The following is a 26,742-nucleotide window of genomic DNA, read 5'->3' as shown; positions in this document are numbered from 1 at the left end:
GCTCTCTTGCACCTTTGTTATTTATGGAAGAAAGTACAAGAGAGTATAACTGAACCTGTTCCCTCGGTGGGAAGTATGGCCTTGTTCTCTCTCCCTTACTGATTAAACCAACATTAGCCAATCACAGGCATCCTTTAGGTCACATTTACAGAACTGGGCAGTTAGAGCTCTCCTCCAAGTGTAAACAAGATGTGGCTTTACATGACTTAAAGGAAGCATGCCTTAGCATCCTTAGCATCACAAGTTGGGAGCATACGACAAATAAGACTTACACATAAGGTTGGGAATTGATCAGGACTATTTTTTAAAAATGTATAAATAATGTCTGGAAAAAGTTATTTGTTTGAAGATGACAATGGATAAGGGACTACTGCTCTTAGAAACTATGGTATAACCGGTATCCCCCACAACTCATATGTTTGCAGAAGAATAATTTTGGAAGTAGTAATAGTATGTACTATTAACAATTTTGTTTTAATTTATAAACTGGTATACCAGTTTGAGAACAGTGTCTATTGAGGCTAAGAGGAAAATGCAGTGAAACCTTAATAGGAAAGGTCTTCCATCATATACAAGTTCACTGCCAAACCTACACATATTTGGCAGCACCAAGTATGCCATAAACATAGCCCTAAGCAAAATTTTGTGCTGCTGCAAGCACATTGTTATGTATGGCTTGGAAAACTGTTGTACAACATTAAGAAATGCACAAGACTCTAGTCATTCCTGATTCTGGCATTTATTTAAACTGACTTTTAGGTCTTACTGCCACTTCAAAACTTATGTTTAACTGAGTGAATGTTAATTTGCTCTTCCTGATCATGTATAATACTTACATAAGAAAATAATACTGTACAAGGTTGTTAGTCATATTTTCACAAAATCAAAGATTTGTGTACTTTTTGAATGACTAATGAGCATATGCACAGCTTAAAGTAAAATGCGATGAAACTAAAGAGTAAAGCGATCTCTCAAAACAATGAACAAAAAGTTCAAAAAGCATTGGATTTAAATGGCTCCTTTAAATAAGCACAAAAAAAAACCACCATGTAGAAACATACCCTCACAAATTTAATATTCCTCAAGCTGCAAATGCATAAAATTTAAAATGGCAAGAAGCCACCCCCTCATAGCGTAAAAGCGCAAGTACCTACCCTGAGAACCTTTATAAGGACTAACCATTGAACATATAAGCTTACAATTTTGGCCAGGATTCAAGCAGTGATGAGAAACATATGACCGGTAACTATGTGTTTTCAGCAGTAGTTAGGAGTTCACTGATGCTGTGATCAGTGTGAGGTTTTATTCACACACAGCTCCTCATACTGTCATTGTTATTTCATGTCTGGACAGGGATTTCACTCTCTGAAGAGCAAATCTTTATTTTCTTTTTGAAATTTTGTACAATATCTTGTGATCTGCAGCTCAACTCCTGACAAGTGTATTTATGTCATCACTGGACGTTTTCTGGAGCTAAATAAGGATAACTCACACTTCTCAGGTATGGTATCTTTTACAGAATACATAAATACATTTATTTTCATTTGATCATTTCATATTGAGCTGAAAATAGGCTATATCTTATAAGGCTGAAAACACTAACTGTTGTATGTTTCCTGAATTAATCCATTTTGAGGTTTTACCTTCCTGACTGTGTTGCATCGTTTTTTTATGAGGGATAAATTGTTTCAATAAACAACTATAAATAATTCTGTAATCTACTTCTCCTAAATTAAGTAATTACTGAGAACATGCCTATTTATGCTTTACTTGTCAGTTAGTAAAGGCACTCTTATGAAGATGCTAAAAATGTTCACAAATTCATTACATGGTCAAACATTGTACGAAATCTAAGGCTGAGCTGCAGCAGAGAACGAGAAGAACAAACGTTTTTAAGCAACTTTCATTGTACACCTTAGTGCTTTATATATGTTTTTATACAAAACATATGATTTTTTCACTTTTACACATTTCCAACATTCACCTCCATTGCCTATAGGTCAATTAAAAAATATATAAACACTACTTTTATAATAACTATTGACAATTCAGAGCTTAAAATCTGAAAATTGACAAGAATAGCAGTCATTAGTAGCAGAACAGAAGTAGCAGAACTATTCATACCTTAAAGTCTAAAAATTGACAAGATTAGCAGTAGCAGAACATAAGTCCAATGCGGATATAGCACTGCATGATACAGTAACATATGTGGCATCATTGCTGCCAAAACTGAAATTCAGGATGGTGTGTAACTCATTATGAATAACTGAATGATTGTAGATAGTCTACAGAAAATCAATCAATCATTCTCATAACATCAATCATCTTTATTGGCTATGATTAGCTAAGACGAGTTAGGAAGCAGGGATCCTGAAGGGGCTGAACAAAAGCAACCATTGTCCACCATTTTGCTTCATGATACTAAGTAGGAGTAAAGCGGACATGGGCGTCTTTGAGGAGTGGGCATCGGTGTCCTGCTCCCTAACATCCTGCTGTAGGAATATTTCTCCACTCACATCACCTGATTTAAAAACCAGCTTCACATGAAAAGCCACAGTCCAAAGAACTGAAGAGCGCACTTCAACCTAAGATTCAGTCTAACCTAACATAGGATTACATTAAAATGTAGTCCTGTACATGGCCAGCCTTTATGAGTAACTGATATTATTATTATTTTGGAAGTCACAATTTACATACTACAGCTATGTCAAGAGACATGGCCCATTTCAGTGGCATGGGTATGTTTCAGTGGCATGGACAGGATGCCTATGATATAGGAATTGTTAACAAGTGCCCTTTTCATTCTTACAGATGTAGATGATCAAATGTTCAATTATATTAGGGTGTGAAAGTTACGGAAGTAGATAAGCACTACTTAATGGTGTGAACTAATGACATTATAGGCGCTTTTACTGTTACAGGTGCATAACTGCCTATTACTTTTGGTCATCTTTTTCCCTGTTAAATGTACCAACCATAAAAACATATATAATTACAAATAGTCACTGCAGCTATATGATGCTGTCAGACTTGGTGAAATATGTACAAAATAAGAATGCTTACCATTCTCTCCCTTTCTTTCTCTCTCTCTCTCTCTTTCTCTCTCTCTCCCTCCCTTCCTTCCTCCCCCCCCACACAATTATTCAGCCTACTAAAAAGCTTGTGTGCATAACAGCCTATTGTTTTGAGCAGAAAAGTATCTAGCAGTCATAATAATCTTAAAATCTGAAAATGGGGAAAAAACACCCCCAAAACAAATCAACCACCTATATTTACAGATATTTGAAGGAGCTGCATCTGTGATGCTCTCCCTTCCCATTTCACCAATGCGGATATACATGGTTGACCAAGATGGTTAGGAATGGTTACTTTACCAGCGTGCACAACCTGTATTTTATCAAAACATAATGAAACAATGTCATATAATGAAGGCAGTAGAATAATCTTCATTAATGAGTATACCATTTCCATTTTCAGGTCTTGGCCATCTAATAAGTCACTAAAACCTTTGCAATGAGAGTACTTTTGTTGTTCCTCGTACTGTTGCTGTGCCATGCAAAACCATACAAGCCAATAAACATCATGGAACTGATGAAGATCCATGACATCATGCAACAAGACAGGGATGATGACGATGACAACGACGACAATGATGACTATGTTTATAACTTTAAAGACAACTTTATTTCAGACTGTCCCTTTGGTTGCCAGTGTTCCCGAAGGGTAGTTCAGTGTTCAGATCTAGGTAATACCTTTTTGTTTGCCTTGTTAGTAACGATAGTAGCACCCCTTTATATAAGGTTTTATGGTATGGTAATTCCCTTTGTATGTATGTATGTATGTATGTATGTATGTATGCATGCATGCATGTATGTGTGCGTATATCCCGCAACAGGTTTGACATCAGTGCCAAGTGACATTCCAGTGGACACATTAATGATTGACCTCCAAAACAACGATATTACTCAAATCAAGGAGAATGACTTCAAAGGACTAAATAATCTATATGTAAGATGAATAAGTCATACTCAAAAGAGTATTCCCAAGCAAGCTTTTCTAATTATTTGGGAAGACATGAGGTTCAAACAATGACAAGGGCATAATATGACATTTATTATACAAGAGTTTATGACACTGATAAATGGACGTATTAAAAGCATGCATGTTCTTCAAATACTTTATTATGATTGGTGGCCATTTGCTATTATTTGCATGACTTCTAACACCCAATGTTTGCATTCCTAGAGGGAATACTAAAAGATCTGATCAGATTTACTAAGCATTGGAAAACAGCAATAACATTGCTAATTTTCAGTATTTTAACTTTATGCTAATGTCACCACTCTCAAAACTATTTATGAAGTACCTGTCTGTGCAAAGTGTGCAGCATTAATGCCTCTTCAAAATCGTTCTGTATTTCTTTCAACAGGCCCTGTTTCTGGTCAACAACCGAATCTCAAAGATTCACCCGAAGGCTTTCAAAAACACAAAAAAACTCCAGCTTCTCTACTTGTCATATAACCTTCTAACACAAATACCTGAAAGCCTGCCAAAGAATATTCTGGAACTAAGACTCCATGACAATAAAATAACCAAAATCCAAAAAGAAGCATTCAAAGGGATGCAATCTCTGCATGTTCTAGGTATGACCTTTACACAGTACCGTTAAAAAAATGTATGCCACAAGTAATATAACCATTAGCAAATCTAATAATATTTACCATTACTAGTAATTCTAAATATTTACAATTTTAACAATTTATTTATTTCGATATGGGAACAAAATTTCACGTGACAAAGTAAACAAAAAACAGTGATTACATTGCTGTCCAATTACTAGGTAGGTTCATGGAGAGTTTTATCTTGGAAATATTCTAAAATTAAAGATTTAAAATATGAATTTAAGTGAATTGCAAGATGAGGTTAATACACATTTAGTAAAAACTTAACAGAAGCAAACTTTTTTTCAAGTATAATGAATTATATTTTACTGTAAATCCTTCAAGTAATGAAATAATTTGAGCCCTATTTGAAAATACAGTTACTACAAACATTTCTCCCACCAGAAATGAGTGCGAATCCAATTGCCAACAGTGGGATTGAACTAGGAGCATTCAATGATATGGCAACCCTTTACCTGAGAATTGCAGAAGCAAAGCTCACACAAGTGCCTAAAGGTAATGTCTCTAACATGACCTACTTATGACAAGCGCCCAACATGACCACCTTGGCCAGAGGAGGACATGATTCTGACACACCAGGACATTTGTAAGGTGTGGGGTTTATAAGGAAGTCCAACCCCCCCCCCCCCAAAAAAAGTTCAATATGTACATCTAACATTTGCAAATGATTTTGTGATCAATGAAGTTAAACTAGATCAACTTGTTTATTAACGAATTATGCTACTCAATACATGTGGATAGTTGAGGCATAACTGCATTCTCACATTTAGTATTTGCCCTCATGCATATTTTGGGCATTGCTTTCTTTATGTTCATATATTACTACTCATTAAGTAGAGATGATATATGGTTTCACAAATTTCTTGGTCACCACAGAACAGCACATCCTATAAATGTCCAACATTCTGTCATGGAAATTTTTATTGCTGGTGCAAAAAAAATCCTTATCTACAGTCAACTGCAAATAACTGACAAATAACTATGAATCATTTTTAGCAATGTACTGACAATATTAATTACAGAAAGCAATGATTTTAATATTTTAAATACAGCTGTAATCTGTACATTTTGGCTGCTCAAACTAAATGCTCAGAAACATATTTTGTTGAAAAATAAGCGCTTCAAAAACTAAATCAGGTGTATTAGTGGAGGGAAAACAAACCTATGCTGGACTACTCAACACTCGGATGACACTTTTTTCTTTATAGATCTTCCCTCCTCTCTCACTGAACTTCATCTGGATTATAATACAATTGCCAAAGTTGAAGTGGAAGACTTCATTCGATATAAAAATTTACTGAGGTAAATATTCCAGAATGAAGTAATAGAAAATGGCCATAAAGACATATATTAACATGCAATTTCCTAAAATCCATTATAGGCTGGGACTAGGTTATAACCAGATCAAGTTTGTGGAGAATGGGAGCTTGGCAAATATTCCCAAAATCAGAGAAATGCATCTGGATAACAACAGACTGAAAAGGGTTCCCCCGGGTTTGAATACACTTAAGTATTTACAGGTAAGTAAAGCAAGTCTTCTAAAGTAAAGGTTCCATATGATGAAACAAAGATGCATCACATTACATGTCAATTATTCATTAACATATCTTTTATTGCTCATTCTTAGGTGGTGTACCTCCATGGTAATAGTATTAACAGTGTGGGAGTGAATGACTTTTGCCCAACGAGAGCCAAGGCCAAGAAGGCTCTCTATACAGGCATCAGCCTATTTGCCAATCCAGTGAAGTACTGGGAAATTCAACCACCCACCTTCCGCTGCATCTCCGGCCACAGAGCTGTGCAGCTTGGCAATTTTAGAAAAAAGTGAGCCTCACTGACTATATTCAGAATATTCTTCCACCAGAGGGCAGAAATTCAGCATTTTTAAATTGTAATTAAACAGGGATCACATATCCTCAGTATGTTAAGCTGCACTGCACATCCAGTGCGCCACCTGCTGGTGAATAAGCAGTTTACTTGAAAAATGTATTGTGTAAACAATGAAAAATTCTATACCAAGATATAAAACAGGGATTTCTCATTTTTAAAATCTGATTATGCTCATTTAAATTTTAATTAGGTTCCACTATATATGCTTTTACAATTAATGTTTATGTTCACTGATTCAGGAGATCTATTTACACATTCATACAGAATCTCTTGGCCAACACTGTTGTTAGTAACTAATATAGTTCCATCACAAGAGGAACATCAACATCTTTTGATGTTCAGGTTTAGATTTTATTAATTGTGAAATCAGACATTGTAAAATAAATTTTACCTGGCCAGTTTATCTGTGTGATTGTTAAGTACATTAAACACATGTTAGGTATATGATAAACAGTATCTATTGCAATGAACTACAGCCACAACAGCAGCAAACCTTTGTTGAAAGAACCATATTGTAAATCTGAAAATTAACAGTAAATAAATGGCAGGTGCATCTGCCATCTACAAAAAGGTATTCAGTGCCAGATATAGGGACCATGAAAACTAAATGGTTGTGGGGGTGTAAGTGTGTGATTAACCACGCGATTTAGTTGGGGGGAGGGGACCTGGCAACTCCTCAGTCGACTGCTAGACTAAACACGTCTGTTCCACGCTCATCATCTGCAATAACGGTGGTGAGAAAGTGGACTTTCAAAAGGACTTTCCACATACTGAATATATGGTGGTATTTCAAAAGTTAACTCACAGTGACCAAAACACCAGAAAACATTATTATTTTTTTTTTTACGTTTCTATTGCATATAATGTAGTTTAATTATACTGGCTGATGCATTGCACACTGGCTTGAGAGAACCACATCATAGTCTTCAGAATCAAAGCCTACTTCAGAACTGATTTACTGTTGCACCCCAATTTGCATAACTCAGGAGTATTTTACAAGCCGGAAATGTAAATTACTTTGTTTGGAGTGGTTATTGCAAAGCATGGGCATAACTGATTACGTTCATTCATCCATTCTCCAGAAAAATAAATGTTTAAAATACTAAATTGTACTGTGTGTGTTTAATTTACTCTTGGAGCTTAAGAGACAAAAACATTTTACCAGTAGATGGAGCATTTGGGTCAGGTTTTGACATTACTCATGAGGCAGTTCTCCCTGCATAGTTCAATACAACAGTAATGCTATTCTTAATGTTTCTACAGTAGTGCTTCTCAACCCTGTTTCTAGGGACCCTGATCACTGCACATTTTAGGTGTGTACCTGGTTTGACATGGCTAATTCTGCTAATGAGCTGATGAGTTGAATCAGGTGTGTTAAAGGAGCTATCTAAAATGTGTAGCGCTTTGGGCCCCAGGTGCAGCATAGACATTTAGAATCATGAATTTCTGTGAACAACCCTCTACTGTCAAATGTTATCTGAAGAAGCTACTTAAATCAGATGATTTCTTACAAAATTTAAAACCAAACCATCATTTCATAATCAAAATTAGACTTGGATGAACAACCAGTGATGCATTCCCACCTTCAGTAAACATATCAAATACTGTCTAATCAAGTCCTGTGTCCACCGGCAAGAAAACATTTAAATCTGAAGTGATAAGGAAAAAAAATGAAACAAAATGTCATCACATTGAGGTCGGTATTAATGAATTTTTAGTTCGGATTTAATGAGTTATTGGTGAACACCATCATTGCAATTATTGTACTTAATTATTGTCTAAATAAAAATAACTATTTAAGTAACTATTGATCTGTTACTTAAAAGTAATATTCTAGCATTTTCCTCCTAATTTCTGTGCGCTGCATAGCACATGGTTGATTACCAACAAAAATTTGACATGTAATTCAAAAAGAATGCAAAACCTGTTATACTTATAATAGAAGCAAATGGGTCAGTAACTGGGGTAGTCAAAATTTTTCCTGAAATCTGAAGTATTTGTAAATTAAGATATAAATCAGTGCAATTTGTCCTTTAATAGATAGGACTACTTTTCCAGATAGAAAAATTTCAATTTATGGGAATGATTTACTTGTAATCTACTGCCACTCAGCTCAAAGTAAACTCAGTTCCGCCTGATTGTGCAAGTATACCACTAAAATGTAATGAAAGGTTAAGTAACCAGTATTACTTTGAACTTTGTTGCTTCAGTGTTTTAAATTTGAATAAAACTACAGTTATAGTCTATAGTCTCCTTAGTCACATCCATTTATTGCTACATTATGAAGGTTGTGGTTTTGAATTTGTTAGAGAGAGTCAACTGAAAAATACAGAAATATTCCTTTAAAATGTATATACACTATGAGTATCCCAGACATTTCCAATAAAGAAAACTATTTAGCATTTGCCAACAGGACTCAAATGAAAGTGTTTTACCAAACATGACATTTACCAAAATGCGTTTAGCGCATGTTACATAAAAAATGTCCATAAATGTGCTAGATACTCTAGCACTCTGTAAGTTCTCATTTGTAGGTGGGAACTATGCGTATGAACTTGTTTTGAAGTGTACATGCATTTACTATGTCATGCTAGCACAAGTTTTTTCCCCCTCCCATTAAAGTAGTATTCCACTTTAAATGCATTAATATAACTTTCATGTTGAAATAATTTAGTTACAGTATCACAAATAGATCTAAGACACTGTTGATAGTTAATCATTATGTGCCAAAGTATTTTTTTCTATGCCAAGGAGTGCGCAATTTGATTGTTTGCAAGAAAGGTTTCCAATGCATCAGTTTTCTTCTCTTCACTTCAATCTGGCCAGTATAAGTAGTGCGGAAAGACTTTTAGGGGGCGGGCAGGGGGATGGACACCAAGAGCAAAAGAAAACTCTGCTCAGGAAACATATGGAACAAATCTTCAGGTTGGCGTGGGCTCCTGCTGCCACGTCTCACACACTGACAGCCTCTGCACCCCCACCCCCCGCCACCAAAAAACAAAAAACAAACCCTCACAACAGGTTTTGAACATTTAAGCTCCTTCAGCCAGACACACCTGAGGGAGTTGTAGGTAAATAAATGATTTAAAACCACCACCTCACTACATTTACTCTGTAGGGGTTTTTCATTGCTCAAAAGTAAACCTTGCTTTTTGACATAAAAAATTGGGCTAACTATCCACAAATCTACCAAATATGCAGATGCAGGGTATTGTTTTAATTATAAATGTTGACAAACATTTCTTTCTTCTATATATGGTAAGATAAAAATAGAAAATAAAACTGATTTACAAAAGAGTTTTATATATATATATAGATAGATAGATATAGATAGATAGATAGATAGAGAGAGAGAGAGAGAGAGAGAGAGAGAGAGAGAGAGAGAGAGAGAGAGAGAGAGAGAGAGAGAGAGAGAGAGAGAGAGAGAGAGAGAGAGGGAGGGGGTCACTGTGAATCATTGAGTACTTTGCAAATATTTCAACATTGGGTCTTTGTTTTAAGGCTTTCAATTTATTTTTTTTCTACATACAAAACTGGTTTAAAACATAACTCTCCAGCTTGTTCTGATTAACCATTTTCTGTTTACTATTACTGTCCTCCCCCTGCATTCTTTTAACAAACTGTGGAATATGCTAATGTAGTGACTCCATTGTCAGAAGTACAATACTTGAATTTTCTATGCTTTGAATAGCTCACAAAGGTTCACTGGAAGAGCTTTTCCACACTTCTGATAAAATTCTTATCAATTTATGAATATTACCTCTCAGAGATAAAACACCTTTATTAGGTTGTAGGTTATTTCTTGGTGTAATAAAACAATGTCACTACAATGAACACTTCTCAATAACATTTACCAAAATATTTTGAAATATTTGTTGCCATCAAGCCTTTCTCTGGTATAAAAGGTATTATTTTAGTTCAACTGCATGACATGCAGCATACTCAGATAATGCAATACAGGTAATCACAGGACAATAAACTAGTAATTCAGTACAATAATTAATACACCAAGACAATAGCACATCAACATTAAAGAATACTTAATATATCTAATATGGGATATAATCACCATAGGAATTAGCCAATTGCTCACATGAACTGACATAATTCATATAAGTAGTCATATTTCCACAATCAGTTAGAACTGAAAATGTTGAAGCCTACACCTTACGTTGCTACTGATTTACTTTCCAAATACAGAAATTCTCCATTATGAACGTCACTGTAACTGAGGTTTAAACACCATTGTTTACAGACAACACAAAGAGAAACAACCTAATTATGGTTCCGCCATCAAGTTGTTTTTCATACTGCTTGCTAGGCCATGCATTCCTTTGTCTAGAAATGTTAGCCTTCTATGCTAACTTATGCGTCAGTGTCACCTGAAAATTCCTCAATTTAACTCCTCATGAAAACATTGCAGTGTTGCAAGGGGACAATGGCAGCTACTCGCACATGACAATTCACTATAAAAAAGCTAGTAACCTCCTTGCAGAACATTTCAAACCACTGTGGTTTTTGCATCTATTTACATGCATTCATTTATATCAATAATACATTTTACTTGATTGTGTTGCTTTTGAAGAGTTACAATATGGTTACAGTGTATAGGTGAATGGTTATAATATATTGCAGCTAGCAATAGGTTTTTAGAGGCTTTAGCATCAATTTGGGCTACCAAATATTATTCTGTTCAGCCTGTGACTCCTCAGAATGTGACTAGCAAGAAAAACACAAGTCCCAAATTCCCTTAGAATAGCATAAATTCCAGCTACACTTCCCCATAACAAAGACAAATGCACTGTGATCAGCATTTGGAAAAGTGATTCTGATGTTAATGGGGATTGGTTGGACCCTTGCTCAGCTGCACTTGTGAAATCTCTGCAGTCACACAATGCTACACTTAATATAATGACATACTTTATGACTGCTGAAGGTTTTTGGGTGAGAAAGATCTGTACAAGGAACATTTCATGTTCATACATTCCATCATTCTCACACTCAAAAAACACTCATCTAGGTTGATGTCTCTTCCTTTGCCACATTTTAAATTCCAAAACACAAGATTATTGGTTCATTTGTCCCTGCCTGGTGACTACTATAAAATGTCAAAACACATTGCTAGAAAAGCAAAGTAAAAGTAAGCTTATAACTAGATTCAAATTATAAAAGTAAAAGGAAGGATTCTTTGAATGCTGAAGAGTAAGTGACAGGAGCACACTAGTTTAAAGCAGCAGCTGTACAGAATTTACAGAATATACACCAGTACACCATGTTACGCATAGCTGATATATATATATATATATATATATATATATATATATATATATATATATATATATATATATATATATATATATATATATATATATATATATAAAAATGTGTGTGTGTTTGTGCGTGCAAGCAAAGTGCTTCTGAATTAGTAGTATATAAATATTTTCTTATTGCCAGTTTATCTATAGTAAATGAGCTAAAACATCTGTGCCAGAAGTATTCTTCTCCACCTTATTTCTTCCCCCCAAAACCTTTATGTATCTTTAGGACTACAGTAACTGCTACATAGACAGCAGCAGAAAAAATCTTGGCAAAGACATCATTGCTGAGTGGGCTATAGCCAAACCAAAAATGTCAAGAGGGAGTCACTAGATTGCTATGAAACACTAAAACACTGGAATAAATGGTCCTACTGTTAAGGCCTGTAATAAACACACCATCCACAAACAGTGTTGCGCAATGAGGCCGTTCTACCCCTTCAAAGATGGGGTAACAAAAAAATGTATATATTTAATAAATAAAGTGAAAAAAAAACAAAATCAACCTATTCTTATAGGGTACTATACATATTCTTGGTTACTATAGGCTGCGTTTTTATCTATCTGAACTAATCAAAGCTGCTCATTACTATGGCTGAAAGGACTAGGTGCTGTGTATGTGCCTACATACCCTTTCTGGTGAGATTTTGAAAAGCACTGTAATGCAAGTCTAGTTGTAAAATGACAGGATATCTGACCAATGAAATGTTTCATTTTTCTACAGGGGCTAGCCTGTAGCAGGCTGGCCCTTCTCAGTGTTCTGAAGTAGGGGCTATGGCATTATTAGTAAAACATTACTGTCCATGTACATACTATCTTAGGCAGCTAACTTCAAATGGCGACAGTGACAGTGAGGCAGACATTGTGTGCACTTAGCTGAAAAACCTTTTCCAAAGTTACACTTCAATGAAAATCTTACAATAAGTCAGCAAGGTTGGCCAACTCCCCCTCTAAATATTTGTTTATAAACTTTTTGTTTCTAGCTAAGTGTGTATAAAATTAACTATGAGATATATGCCTGGCTAACAACTATCTTGCAAGATTCTACCATGCTACTTTTGCTTTGTCAGTTGTATTTGAACTAGTTTAAGACTGCTGAGCTGTATTTTGTAATCTGAATAACGATTTAATGTTGCATGTAATTAAAAAAAATAAATAAATTGGGGGGGGGGGGGGGGTCGGTCACAGAAGGGGTACCTGATTTATGCACTGCACACCACTGCAAACAATGATAACGAAGTATCCTGTTTGTCAGCCATACTATGATAAAAAAATTTTTTACAGCACCATTCTTGTTTGTTCTTCTCACCAACCAAATATCTTAAGACTGAAACTTGCCGGATCTCTGACCAATAAACCCGATACTCAACCCTTCAATAGGTCAACTGAACCTTTTCCCTTCTGCATCATAAATACCGACAGTTATGTAATTCATTAAATTACATATTACGTAATTAATGTGTTACTAGTATTTAATTTCTTATGTTTATTATATGGAATTCAGTGGAATTTGCCGACAGGGCCCATTTGGATTGAATTATTGTCAAAACAAACAAACAAAAACCCCTGCTTTGCCTAGTATTTTAGCATAAAGGACTTTTTTTTTTTCCAATGAATCATTGCGATATTCAGTATAAAAAATAAAACTGACCAATGATGAGAATTTGTAGGGAAAAGGTACTACCATGTCAATTTACCAGAGGAAAAACAAAGGTTTCTAAAAAATATTACATGAAGTGTATATATATAGAGAGAAATATAAGTAAGGAACCTTATAGCTCACATCACTTATGCTTTGTTTGGAAAGGTGGGGGAAAAAAGCAGATGAGACCATAAGACTTGACTGTGGTCACTGAATACATAGAACACAAAGCTACCAGGATCATTTCCACAGCAGAAGCAGACTTCAATCTCTTGCTAATGCATACAGGGCTGCCATGAAGAAAAAATGAGGCCATCTTTCAGCATAATCTCAAGAGGGAAAAAATGTTTCTTTAGCAACATCATTACAATTGAGAGGTTCCCTTACTCCTTTTGTGTACGGCTTTCATCTAAGGACACTTAACAACAGTGTACATCCTAAGATGAATAACTCATATACAGGTATTCCTATGACCTTCTATGCGAAACTGAATAAAAATGTAAAAAGCAAAAAAGGAATGCATGAAATTGCTTTAGAAATAATTTAAACAGAGCAAACAAGGTCAGAAGCACACAATGTAATTAGGAATGCATATTTTAGGGGTGGAAATAATAAATATGGCTTACCAATTATGCTTATATAAGTATAAACATTGCACTTTTGCATGCTGATTTTCTTGATTTATAGGTTATTCAAGCACTTGTATTCTAACTAAATAAACTAAACAAAATAAAGAGAAAACAGGCTTGTAAAGAATTTCTGAGCCTTGTTAATTCAAAAATATAATGCCAAGTGGTTGCTCCTTGTGCATATTGCGCTGTTCTATTACTTGGGAGGAAGGCAGGTGTCAAGAGGTCCTCTGGCATGTATTGCTTTTGTTAGTTAACATTATTTCTTATACAATAAGACACATCATCTCTGTGCTACCATGAATGATCTTATTATTAAGAGTTCTTATTGTGTGGCTGATGTGTCTTCATAATCTTTGAAAATGCTAACATTTTGTTTTTGTTTATATTACATGCAAAATAGGTCATTTTAATCTGACAGGCTAATCGTCACCAATACTTCAACGCTGCAACATGCCTCCCCAACAGCAGCATCTTCTCACTCACCTCTTAAGCATAATCAGGCCACAATATCACTTTTCAAATATTTATGCCTCTTGATACATTGTCTGTCCTATAGTCATTAAGCATGTCCTTGTAGTTGCCTCTAAAAGCCAAGCATAAAAATGCTCAAATGAATTCTAAAACTTTGCCCAATGTATGCAAATGAACACTCTGACACCCTCTGAATTGTTGTTTCTTTTTTTGCATCATGTTTTTCACAAAATGTCTAGTGGACATAGAGAGAATGTAAGCAGGACGTGTAATAATATCTACTGATTTAATATGTCTGGCCTTCAGAAATTGCTTCTTAAAGTTATATTTCACTTTGGAGTTTATCATGTCAAATTTATGAAATGTTTATCATTCTAATATGCAAACTTGATAGAAATAAGTCATGAAGAAAACTGCTAATAATAAGTATGTCTTGGACTGGATTGTGTAGCTGACCCAATCCCACAAAGACAATGAGGGGATTCAAATAGTATCTCTGTGTAAATATTAAAGAGGGAACAAAATCCAAAAAGAATTCGACAAGAAAATTAATAACAGCATCAGGGAATCATTTTACATGTCTTTATGACAAAATTACTCAAGTATTATATAATCCTGAAAAAAATCTGATTGATTCGTGTTTAAAAAACAAATTGCTGCAAATAAGGCCAGAAGAGCAAACCAGGAAAGCACTTTGTATGCAGGTGTTCATACTATAAAACACTTGTGGGCATCCTCCTTTCTTAGATGTCTGTAGCATATGGATTTTGTTATGCCAGGTTATAGACCTCTACATGACCTACAGTTGAATAAAAAACAGCTGTGATAATGGTTTACAGATGTGAAACAGAGGTCACAAATGTTTGGCATGTACAAGTGTACTAGTGAATGAAACTCTCTCTCTCACTTTTTGCATCTCCGTTTGAAACAGATAAGGGAAAACAAACAATTACAGATCTTCCATATGCATGGTCAATATTTTTTTTTTTTACATAGTTTGCTCATGGTATTAAGAATACTGCTTATGAAAGCTATGCTGACTATGAGACAGAAGTGTCATCATCAGGAGTCTTCCCTTCTATGGCCTTAAGCAAACAACAACACCTACATAGTTAATTCAGATGAATGCATCAAGGACTGTGTCCGTTCCAGTCTTATCCATTTGTAATGCATCGTGACCATCGTAATCTTAAAGTGCTCTCTGATATAAGTGATGGATGTGTCCAGAATATGTTCAAGTTATACATGCCAGGTTGAGGCCATCCTAGCAAAAGCTTTCATTAATATCACATTTCTGAGAAATCAATCTCAGCCACAAAAATGACAGTTTTCTCTCATGGATAAAGAGGTCTTCATTTAACTTTAACTCAGCTTCACACTGAGCACAACAAATTAGAAGAATTCCCTACCTATTTGACAAAAACTTCAAATACGTCACCTGGGCTTCAACAAAATCTCAGATATACCAGCTAGTATAAAATTTGATCACAAAAATAATCAAATGTTCTAGTTCCTGACCAGTGCAGCCACACAAGAATTAAAGGAAAGGACCTAGGTGGCATGATGAGCTTCATGATAATTAACATGTTTAACATCAAACTCAAATCTGAACTCAAATCAGACCTGACCTCCCTGCATCTTTGCTGTAGCCATCACTGGAGAGCAACTCCATCACCTTGAACCTAAGGGCTACTTTATGAAAACACCAATTATCACATCTCTTCGCATTTCATGCAACAAACTTACAGCAGTCCCTTAGAATGTATTCAATTTGACAAGACTGTTGGATCTCAACCTGGGTCATAAACAACTCCAAAACCTTTTTTGTTTCTAAGACTTTAAACATCTGTACCTCAAATCACTATGTCTATAAAGATATGTTAAAATGTGTTGTATAAGAGCAAACATACACAGCTTTGAAGGGATTGAGAGCATTTACTGAACATTTACACCATTACAACATCCATGCTTCATAAGAAAGAATGCAAGTTGCTTTATTTTGCTGACTGAAAATCCTCTGCAAAGATCTAAAGCTTTTATTAGCATGATACTTTGAAACGTCATTTAGTTTTGCCAGATTTAGTAATAAATCAAAGAAACAGCTTTTAAAATCTATCAATTGATCATCTTAAAAAAAAAAAAACATCTATCAGATGATAAATAACAGCAACTGTTGGTTTATGTAATGATTAATAAACTGACTAATCAACAGTCTTGCTTTCACATTTTCACCCTACACAATTAACTTTTTAATACATTAACTTTCACATGTCTACTTAAGAGATTCTGACTCAGGTTACTGATAATATTGGACACCAACTTATATACACACAACTTATATACACACCTGGTCATTTCAATTTTAGAATTTTCCCCCCTATGCAGTTATCATCAATTATATACGAGAGCTTTTTTTTCTAAATCTTTGGTTCTGGATTTAACAACAATGCAATAATGGAATGAGTTATGGGGTTACCAGCTTCATTTCACCATTCAGGGCAGAATGTTTACATTGATTTCCTCAGAAAGGTGGTTTCAAAGTTGGTCAGCATTAATAGCATTGGTTGATAAAGCATGAGGCAAATATTCTTATTTACATATCATTTACATACTTGTTTACATCTCTGAAAAACCAGCTCTGTTGGTAGGCAATATAAAATAAAATTATGATGGATAAGTAATTTTGAGACAAAGCAAGAATAAACTACCATGCCAGTTTGCACTGGCATGGCTGCAATCCTCACATTATCCTCACATTGACCAGTTCCAGCAAATTGGAAGCAAACTTTAAAAGTCCTGTTTCTTTCTATTTAAAGCAGCAGTAGGCTAAGTCCAATCTCTCCTCAATCTTACCAACAACAGCTTTAAGGTAACTAAATATATAGCCATAACCACACAATCACCCTCTAGCGAACATCTACATTTAGCCACATGGTAAATAATGTACAATTATTTATTCTATTTTTAGACTGATTACTAACTATTCATCAGTAAATTTCAGTTTATAGATATGGATGGCCATGTTTTAAAATTTTCTTGGTTTGCTCACTCACTTTGAGACTCACTTACATTTACAGCATTTAGCAGTCTCTCTTATCCAGAGCAATTTACAAAAGTGCTTTGTCGTTTACTCATAGAATATATCCAAGTACAGTAGGTTAAAATTAAACATACCAATGAACTAGAATACTGTAGAATACAGGGATGAATGCTGATACCTAGAAGTGCAAAATACATAATGTCTATCTTAAACAATGATAAGTGCTATAAACAATGTGCTAGAGTTTGTTAAACAACAAACAATGCCCTACAATAAGTACTAAATTAGTCAGTCAATATGGGAGCAGTGTCAGTTGTCCTTTAAATATTCTGCAAATTCAAATTCTGCACTTCAATGGCCTGTTACTCTACCCACATCTGGTAAGCACCCTACATTGACAAATGCTTGTAATGTAGACAAAAAAACAAGCCAAATGTAGCCAAAAAAAGTCATGACATCAAACATGTAATAAAATAAAAGTCAACACTGGAAGTGCTTTTCCAAAATATAATTATTACATGCGAACGGGATGAAGCTGGAAGCAAAATTAGTGACATTCCTCCTGGACATGTATGTATAAATGCAAACTGTATAACGTGTTGAACTGTTTGAGTGAGGAGATAAATCTTCATAACTTAAAAACCTAAATAATGCTTTGGGTGAACAACCTTCAGAGAAATATACATTGGTCCACTACATCAAACTCCCTGTCAGCTAACAATGGTAGCTAACCATCTAGCTAACATAGGTAGAAACTTATAAACTCATAGGAGCTCACAAAGAAATATTATATAGTGAGAACATGACTATTCTAACAGCAGCAAATCATGAGGCAAATTCTGGATGTTTTTAAAAGCCAAATTTCATGGTGGGCAGCCCCACACATCAGGGTAAAATGCTAACATCACATCCTTTAAACATGGAAGCTTGATGCCTGCTCTGCCCAAATACCAATGAGAATTTGTAGTGTCCCTGGGTAGCTAATATTATTAAACAGTAGGTCTCCATGGGGGAAATTGAAATGTAATGGTATCATCTTAATTTGCCAAGTAGAATAAACCAATTTTTACAAGAGGAGAACAGTGTTCTAGGCTTCTGCTCTGATGCTCATCATTTATCTAGGCTTCTGCATACAAGCATGCCCACCCTGAAATAAGAGCTACCATGAGCTTCACTTTGGTTAACAAGTTGGTTAAATAAATAAATAAAAATAAATTTTATATATAAACATTTAAAAAGTATTAATAAACAGCCTGCCTCATTGCTCAAAAGTTTGGTAATGCTAACTAACTGAATGCTGCTAGCCACCATATATCTTACAGGCATGCTTTATGTTCATGGGTGGAAATGGAAGGCAGATTCAAAGAGTAAAAAATTGTTCCAGTGTTGCTGTGTCCACCTACTTAACCCCTAGAGGTGGTGTTTGTTGAATCATGACTAAATGTTCTTGTAGAAGGTTATAAATATTAACAAACATGCAGTAGCTTGAACAAAGCTTTATGTATCTGGCTACTTACATAAACAGGTAGGTGCACCTAATATAGCACCTAATGAGTGTAGTATCGATACACACTCATGTGGCAGCTGTACACTCAATCTCTGGATTAAAAGAAACAACAGTTCCTCAGAGGTCATACATAAGAGCATGTTATTTTGTTAACAACATTGCAGTTTCGGTATTTGTTTTAAGGCTATCGAGTAAACAGTAAAAAAAAAAAAAAGAAAAAAAAAAAAGAGAGGATTTACCAGGTATTACTTAATTAAGTACTAAAAGCAAAGATAACTTCCGGCACATGATGCATAGGTTGTTTGCCCAAGAATCCTCAATGATTGGTAAATTTTAAACTCAATTTTATACAGTACATTTTTTTCTGTCACTGACACCTATACCTGGGTATCCCTGATTCATAAAAAAGCAGGTCAAAATACATCTACATTCTACTGACAGTGACAAACTATGCCTTGAGACAGACACTTTGAGACATCCCTGACTCATGATACCAGAACAACCTCTAAATAAAGATGTAGGGGTCCTTTTTTGCTGTGTGAGCACAATGCTTGCTCCTATCAGACTCATAATTTACCCAAATATGATACATTCATTTGCTTATCCTGTTCTGTCTGGGTAGGGGCTTTTTTCTAACCATTACACAAAAGTCCAGATATTTTTACAATATATATAAAAAATAAAAAAAACGTGGAAAAAAGCAGTCTAAATTTTAATGAAGATTCTCTAGTTTACACATTCAAAGTACTGAAATTCTGTTGCTATATCTATTTAAAGGATATCCATTTTTTTGTTTGTTTTTTTATTACAATCTAATAGGTCTGTGCTGTGCAGGTATTATGCAACACAAATTTATATTACTATGGGTAGTGGGATGTGAGAAGTCATTGACTCTTGTGTTTTTTTTGTTCGTTTTTTTATTTACCGAAACCACACTGCCCTCAGACATACATTACAGAAATTAGCACTGTAAAAACATTTTCCAGTACCTGGCACTCTTCCCAGCACAGTAAATTTTTTACAAGTTCTTATAATTGCTAACACACCTGTAACATACCTTAGTTTTGGTCCACTTGCTTCCATGTCATGAATGTTTATTTCTAGGGGCGCCCTTCTCATCTTGTCTCAAGTACACAGAGGGGGATACAAGTCAGATGTTGTCTATTAAACATATTTTTAAAGTGTCTGTTTATTCAAAGTAATCTTTATCTTCATTATTAAAAATTTGATTTACTTCTTAGATATTAGATTGTAATGGATGAATAAAAACACAATAAACTACTTATTAACTACAGGGCTACAGAATAGTTCACTGAAAAATGTTTATATTGACAGATTTATAAAAGCTGGTTGCAACTGCTTTCTGTCCTGAGTCCAACTAAAGCCACACATTTTTAATGCATCTAAAAGTCATGCTCATCTGGTGGGAATGGTGAAGGTTTTGCTTGAACTTAAGGACACTGATTGGACAACAATTGCTTTCTGAGCAAATAAATTAATAAAGATGAGTAGTTCGAAAAGCCATGATGCTACAAAAATTCCACTATATTAAATAAATGAGATCATCATTAGACAAGACTTTAAAAAGTCTTCAATTGTGCAGTTCTTTGCTTTTTAGAGCACATTTTCCTTCAAACCACAAACATGGCCAAATGCTGCCCGAGACAGTGATTTGTTCTCAACAGACAGAATGCAAAGGGTTAAGGTCTGTTCCATAAACTCTTGCTTAAGAATCCCCTGGCAGCTACTCATGTAGCTTTAAATACTGATTTGACAGATCACATTTTACTCACAGGCAGCAAGAAAATAGCTAACCACTGCCTTTGCTGCTGTCTTACATTTTTAACAGAGAAGTGAATACATTCCATAATCTACGGACACGATGGGCACCAGACTGAGAACACTTATTTGCACTTTTGTCTTTGCATCATGGGTGAGCTTAGCCTCAGGGACACAGTATCAGCAAAACTCTCATCACACAAAAAAGGACCTGCTACCTAAGGAACAAGCCCATTTGGTAAGTCCAATGTATTTTATATTTACATTTTGCTAATTGGAACAGCACCTTAACATTACAACATTTAGGGCAGCTGTTAGGACTGTATATCTAGTTGATGCATTTTATTTAAAAAATCATCCAGAGACAAAAGATCAATAGAAAACAATGATTATTAATGCATGACTCAGCACACTAAGTATTATTCATAATTAAACAAAGAAAAACTTATGGATAAGGAAACATCAGTTTAGGGATCTTTAACAATTATTTGTTTATAAACACAATATTAAATGCAATTTGTCATTATTTACTTAGCATGTTTGTATGTGCCTACATTATGTTTATTTACTAAATTTGTACAGATGAAATTAAATGTAAATGAATGCTTACAAAAAAGTGAGAAAAATGTCCTTGCTCTTTACATTTCTTGAGAGCTTTCACATTTTTTGTGTTGATCAGTTTATAATTCTGTATCACAGACATATCTGTGAAACTGCTTCCTATCTCTTGAACATAAAGATTACTCTATTTTGTTAGCATTTCTGAAATCAGACTCATTTATAGCTAGAATAAACGTTATTGATTGAGAGAAAGCTCTACTCTAATTCAGTTCCAACAGAGGCATTCAAAACTTGGCTAGGTGCTATGTGGACTTGATTTGATTACTCAGCACTGCTACGGAGCTCCAGAGGAGTTTCCCCAGGCCAAAAGTACTCCCACCCACATAGCCGCTCTACTATAAACTGGGCTTAGTGCTCCAAATAGTGATAGACACTTGTGCCGACAGGCACCGAAATCCAACCATACAGCACACCAAGCGAGATTTAAAGCCTTCTCAAAAATGGGTATTATGAAAAAAAATTCAGTAGGCATTTAAAAGATACCAAATTGCTAGATCATTGTTAAAATGTGAAAATGCTGCAAAAGATAACTGTATGCTCTGTGTGATCAGTTTTATATTTGTCTGACAGATAGAGGCAGATCTTGCAGCTGACAATGCCAAAACAAATACCCTCTTCCTTGCTGACCCCCCAGACAACTCCAGTTCAAGCTCAGTTGACGGTGATACTTTAGGTAAAGGAATGATGGCACTCAAGTCCTCTATCCCAAAGGAATTAATCATGATTGCTGTGTGTTTCAGTAACCACCTGTTGCTCAGTGTAGTGCCTTAATTGGAAGCTGTCATGTGTTCAGGCAGGTTGTGAGTATGAGTGAATGAAAGACCCAGAGTACTATGTAAACATTCTTCCAACAATAACCAGCTATTGAGATATAGAATTCTCTGTAAAACTACTTTGAAAAGATATCTTTAAAACAAACAAACTAACTAACTAACACTAAGCACAGATGCATTAGCACAGAGTGAACTGATGCAGTTTATAAAGTAGTGTGACATTATGTCAAGGGGTATGTAAATGTGTAATACGTACTCTGTTCTTGTCTAGACCTTCCAACCTGCCTGCTGTGTGTGTGTTTGACTGGATCGGTCTACTGTGAGGAAGTTGACCCTGATATGACATCAGTGCCTGCTCTTCCTAAAGAGACAGCATATCTTTATGCTCGTTACAACAAGATAAAAAAGATAACTGCAAAAGATTTTGGTGATATTGGTGTGTTCCTCTTTAGTCTGTGCAACATGTGCATTGATTTTTGCCTTACTGGTCTCCCTAGAGCAAAATTTGTCAATAAGACAAACAGGAAATGGGACTAAGAATAAAGAAAACTAACAGCCCAAACAGATAAGGAAAAAAAAAAAAAGTTATAATAAAATGTGGAATTCCTATAGTCCACTACATCATAAAGCGAGATGGTGCTCCCCTTGTGTCTCAGAGACTCCTCTAATGCCCTAGGGACATAATAGAAAATCACATTTGTTAACTCTGAAACTTTGTGTAATTCACAGTAGGTGTTAAGAAAATATATACATGTGTTTATCTAGATGGTCTGCAGTATTTCAGGAAAACCTCCCATCTCATATGAGAGGACAAGATCAAGGCTGTTTCTTTAGGGATCTTTTAAGACAGCTAATGTACATGGGGCTACATTATTATTTACATTACTGTGGCATAGGAAAAGAATCAAATAAATAGTACTCTCTAAACAGGGCAGTTTTTTTCCTGACTGTATGACTTTCACTATTGCAGTTACTTTAAAAAGAATCGACCTGACTGGAAATCTTATTTCTGAGATTGAGGATGGAGCCTTCGTGAAGCTTACTTTGCTGGAGGAACTCTCCCTTGCTGAGAATCAGTTGGTGAGGCTCCCAATTCTACCAGTCAAGCTAACCTCCTTCAACGCCAATCACAACAACCTCAAGACCAAAGGAGTTAAAGCAAATGCTTTCAAGGTACAGCGCCATGAATTATATAATGCCTAACAAACTTCTGCTCCAGCTTATTCATGAAGCTAACATTAGACATCTGTTTGAATGTCGGGGGCGGGGGGGTTGGACTCACTGAACAAACAACTCTGTGTTCTAATGCTGTAAACACATTGCCTCTCAAATGGAGAAATGGAGAGACAAGTTTGAATCCCAGTGATACCTTCTATGTTCCCAATTACATATATACACAAACATGGATATATGTAAATACTGTAATGCTAATGTTTCAGCTTAAGCCTAGAGTCTAACCAGTGATTTGTGGTGAATATTCCTTACAGAAATTAACAAAGCTCAGAAATTTATATCTTGCACACAATCAGTTGGAGGCAGTTCCAGTGATTCCAGAGAGTGTGGTCATCCTTCACATTCAGGTAAATGAGTACTGACCAAGCATGCTCTATGTCTAAATATATAACATATTTAAATTTGGCTCAAGACATCATTACTGCATAACTAAATCAATATGGGCTTTAGATCCATTTCTCATGCTTTTTGATCAATGCTTTTATTTATTAGATCATTAATATTACAGCTAAATTAGCAAGAAGTAAACAACTAAAATAAATAAAAAACTGTCCTCTTTTATCTAGAACAACAACATTTCTACTGTTAATACTGATACCTTCTGCAAAAGCAATGACACCTACTATATCCGCCCCAATATGAATGAGATCAGAATGGATGGAAACCCTGTCATTCTTGCACAGTACCCAAACAGCTTCACATGTCTCCAGTCTTTGCCAATTGGACGGTACCACTGAATATGCATAACAAAGAAAAGTCTCTGAATGTGCATCAGACATGAACAAATATGGACAAAGATGTTTCCTGTCCAGTTTTTCATTTAGAAGCAAAAGCAGGGTATGTAAAATGTTTGACAACTTGATTACAATGTTATATCGGTGCTGATTAACTTCTCTCCCTGGCTTTTTCTTAATACTGTTGTAAATGGAACTATAATATAAATATATCCAATGTATATAACCCTTTTGGTGAAAGCTGCTGCGTAGTAATTCGTGGCTTCCTTATGAAGTGGAGCTTTCAGCATTCCTCTGAATTATGTGAATCACTTTCATTTGTACTGTTTAAGAAGTCTTACTCTGGTTGAAATGAAGAAACCTAATACATTTATTACGAGTGAAGCATTCACCCCATACATGCTTCTACAAGGATGTGGTAGGTCTGTCCTGGTAACTTGGAATCTTTAGAGAACTATTTATGGTGACGCAACAGTGATTACTACCTAAGTGTGAATCATCAAGCAGGCTGTACAGTAATACATTATATTAAATCACTATGCTACGTGACTTCCACAGACACTTTAATAAATGTTTTTTGTTTAAAGTTATGCTTCAACGGCTTCTTGTCATTACTCATAAAAGCAATGCAAGAATGTTCTGCTTAAGTGAGATAAAACTCATTTTAAGTAATCATAAAAACAATTCTCCATAAACTGCAAAGCAAACTTTTGGGCTGCACACAGAGAGAACTCTGGAAAATGTGGGTTAATAATATTCCATTTTGCTGTCCAAGTTGGCAACCATCACAGTACTTCACTCCAAGTAAATAATGGAATGGTTTCCACATTGGTTCTGCAGCTTAAACTCTACATTTTCACTGCCATCATGTCATGGAATTTACTCCTACTATGACATACACCATACGTTTAGCAATATCTTTCAATATTATGACGGTATCATGGAACAGGCATTAGAAACTGGATTAAAGGTTGGCAAAATTATCAATATGACAAACATACATGCATGCGCACACACACACACACACACACACACACACACACACACACACACACACACACACACACACACACACAGACAGACAGACAGACAGGAAAGCCTCACAAGGGGAAGATTAATGTTAAGCTGTTTCCCATGTTCCAGAAGAATCTTTACAGGCCTCTTCTTAAATTATCATTATTCATCTCGGTTATGGAACAGATTCAGTTCTCCCAACCCCCTAGGCATGTTTATAGTGTGGGAATCCATAAATGCATCTTTCATTTATTTTTTAATAACCTAATCTATAAAATCAACTTTGTTACCACATCTAGAATCAGATAGCCTATAATAAAAAAAATTTCATGCTTCTCAGACTGGCAATAATGCTTTTTAGTACTTGTATTATAGTAAACACTAAGCACCTCTGAGTGCTGTAATTTAGAGACCATCTGTTTGTTCAAATGTTGTCCAGTATCAGAAAACATTTGGAAAAGGTTTACTATGGACTGAAAACTATTATTTTTTATGGCAATACATCTAAATGATTACTTCAATAATATTTTATGCCAGATATATCACATTAATCTAAAATATACATACAGTTGTTTTCTGTTAATGTATGTTTCCTTTGAGGACGTTTGAGATAAAACATACAAAGACAATCTTTTCTAAGCAGCTTTAGGTTAGGAGATTTACCTGCTAAAAAAATTCCAGTTCCTGCATAAAATTCCAAAGGAACTTTTCCAGCTCTCAGGACATAATCTAGTTTTCTAAACTGCACAACTGTTATATTTTTGAAAGATCTGTATAGTCATGAAATTCAGAAAATAGCTTATGTCCCTACATAAATAATTTCTAGTAAAGCAAGATATACCTGAAACATAATCGCTCACATTAACCTGTGCCACCTGAAGTTATGTAGCTTGTGAAACAGGATTGTGATGGAAAAAGGTAAAACAGGTTCAGGTTTCTGCAGGACTTTCTTACCAAGTTACTGCAGCTTTGAGCTTAGAAATGCCCTCTGCACTGAGGAAGCACGGGCAGTTCACTCCCACTCAAGTCCAATAACCCCCACCATAGTCTGCAGGCCCCAACAGCTCACAGTAGTCTGGAAAAGCTCAGGCATTCATAATTAAAAAAGATACGTTCAAATGACTACTCCCAAGTCTCAGTCTGCACCACGGCCTCGGGTAGTAAGCAGGACGTAGAGATACAGCTCCTGTTATTTGCATTAGTCACACCAGGGACCATCTTTAAAATTCCTGACACAAGTGGGGTTGGCTTGGGAAAGATATGCATGTTGTGAATGCATTCTAGAAATACTGGTGCATTTCTTTCCAGTGCAACAGCTTGCCATTAAAAAAAAGATCTGTACATTACAAGCAGGACTCTGTATTTCCTATCTTTTCAGATTTAGGTCAGAAATGCCTGGTTTCTATTGT

The 26,742-nt window shown here is 35.3% G+C and overlaps 3 protein-coding genes across 4 annotated transcripts in view; 2 read left to right on the top strand and 1 right to left on the bottom strand.

Annotated features, from left to right (window-relative positions):
* Positions 1 to 26,742, bottom strand: part of cenpp (centromere protein P) — a 56,062-nt gene that overhangs the window by 17,424 nt on the left and 11,896 nt on the right. The gene's annotated exons all lie outside the window — the stretch shown is intronic.
* aspn (asporin (LRR class 1)) lies at positions 1,226 to 7,656 on the top strand. Its single transcript, XM_027015254.3, has 9 exons — positions 1,226 to 1,242; positions 1,425 to 1,501; positions 3,478 to 3,745; positions 3,896 to 4,008; positions 4,430 to 4,643; positions 5,067 to 5,177; positions 5,891 to 5,984; positions 6,064 to 6,202; positions 6,310 to 7,656. The coding sequence occupies exons 3-9, from the start codon at positions 3,514 to 3,516 to the stop codon at positions 6,508 to 6,510; spliced, it is 1,104 nt and encodes a 367-aa protein (XP_026871055.2). The 5' UTR covers positions 1,226 to 1,242; positions 1,425 to 1,501; positions 3,478 to 3,513; the 3' UTR covers positions 6,511 to 7,656.
* Positions 20,118 to 24,910, top strand: ogna (osteoglycin, paralog a). Its single transcript, XM_027015256.3, has 6 exons — positions 20,118 to 21,196; positions 22,150 to 22,252; positions 22,624 to 22,788; positions 23,323 to 23,525; positions 23,840 to 23,932; positions 24,152 to 24,910. Exons 1-6 carry the CDS (start codon positions 21,062 to 21,064, stop codon positions 24,320 to 24,322), a joined length of 870 nt encoding a protein of 289 aa, XP_026871057.2. The 5' UTR covers positions 20,118 to 21,061; the 3' UTR covers positions 24,323 to 24,910.

Source organism: Electrophorus electricus, chromosome 22, assembly GCF_041902795.1.
Source record: "Electrophorus electricus isolate QZ-2024a chromosome 22, ASM4190279v1, whole genome shotgun sequence".
Taxonomy (NCBI): Eukaryota; Metazoa; Chordata; class Actinopteri; order Gymnotiformes; family Gymnotidae; genus Electrophorus; species Electrophorus electricus.
Note: the sequence above shows the minus strand (reverse complement) of the source record. Positions and strands in the feature narration are given on the sequence as shown.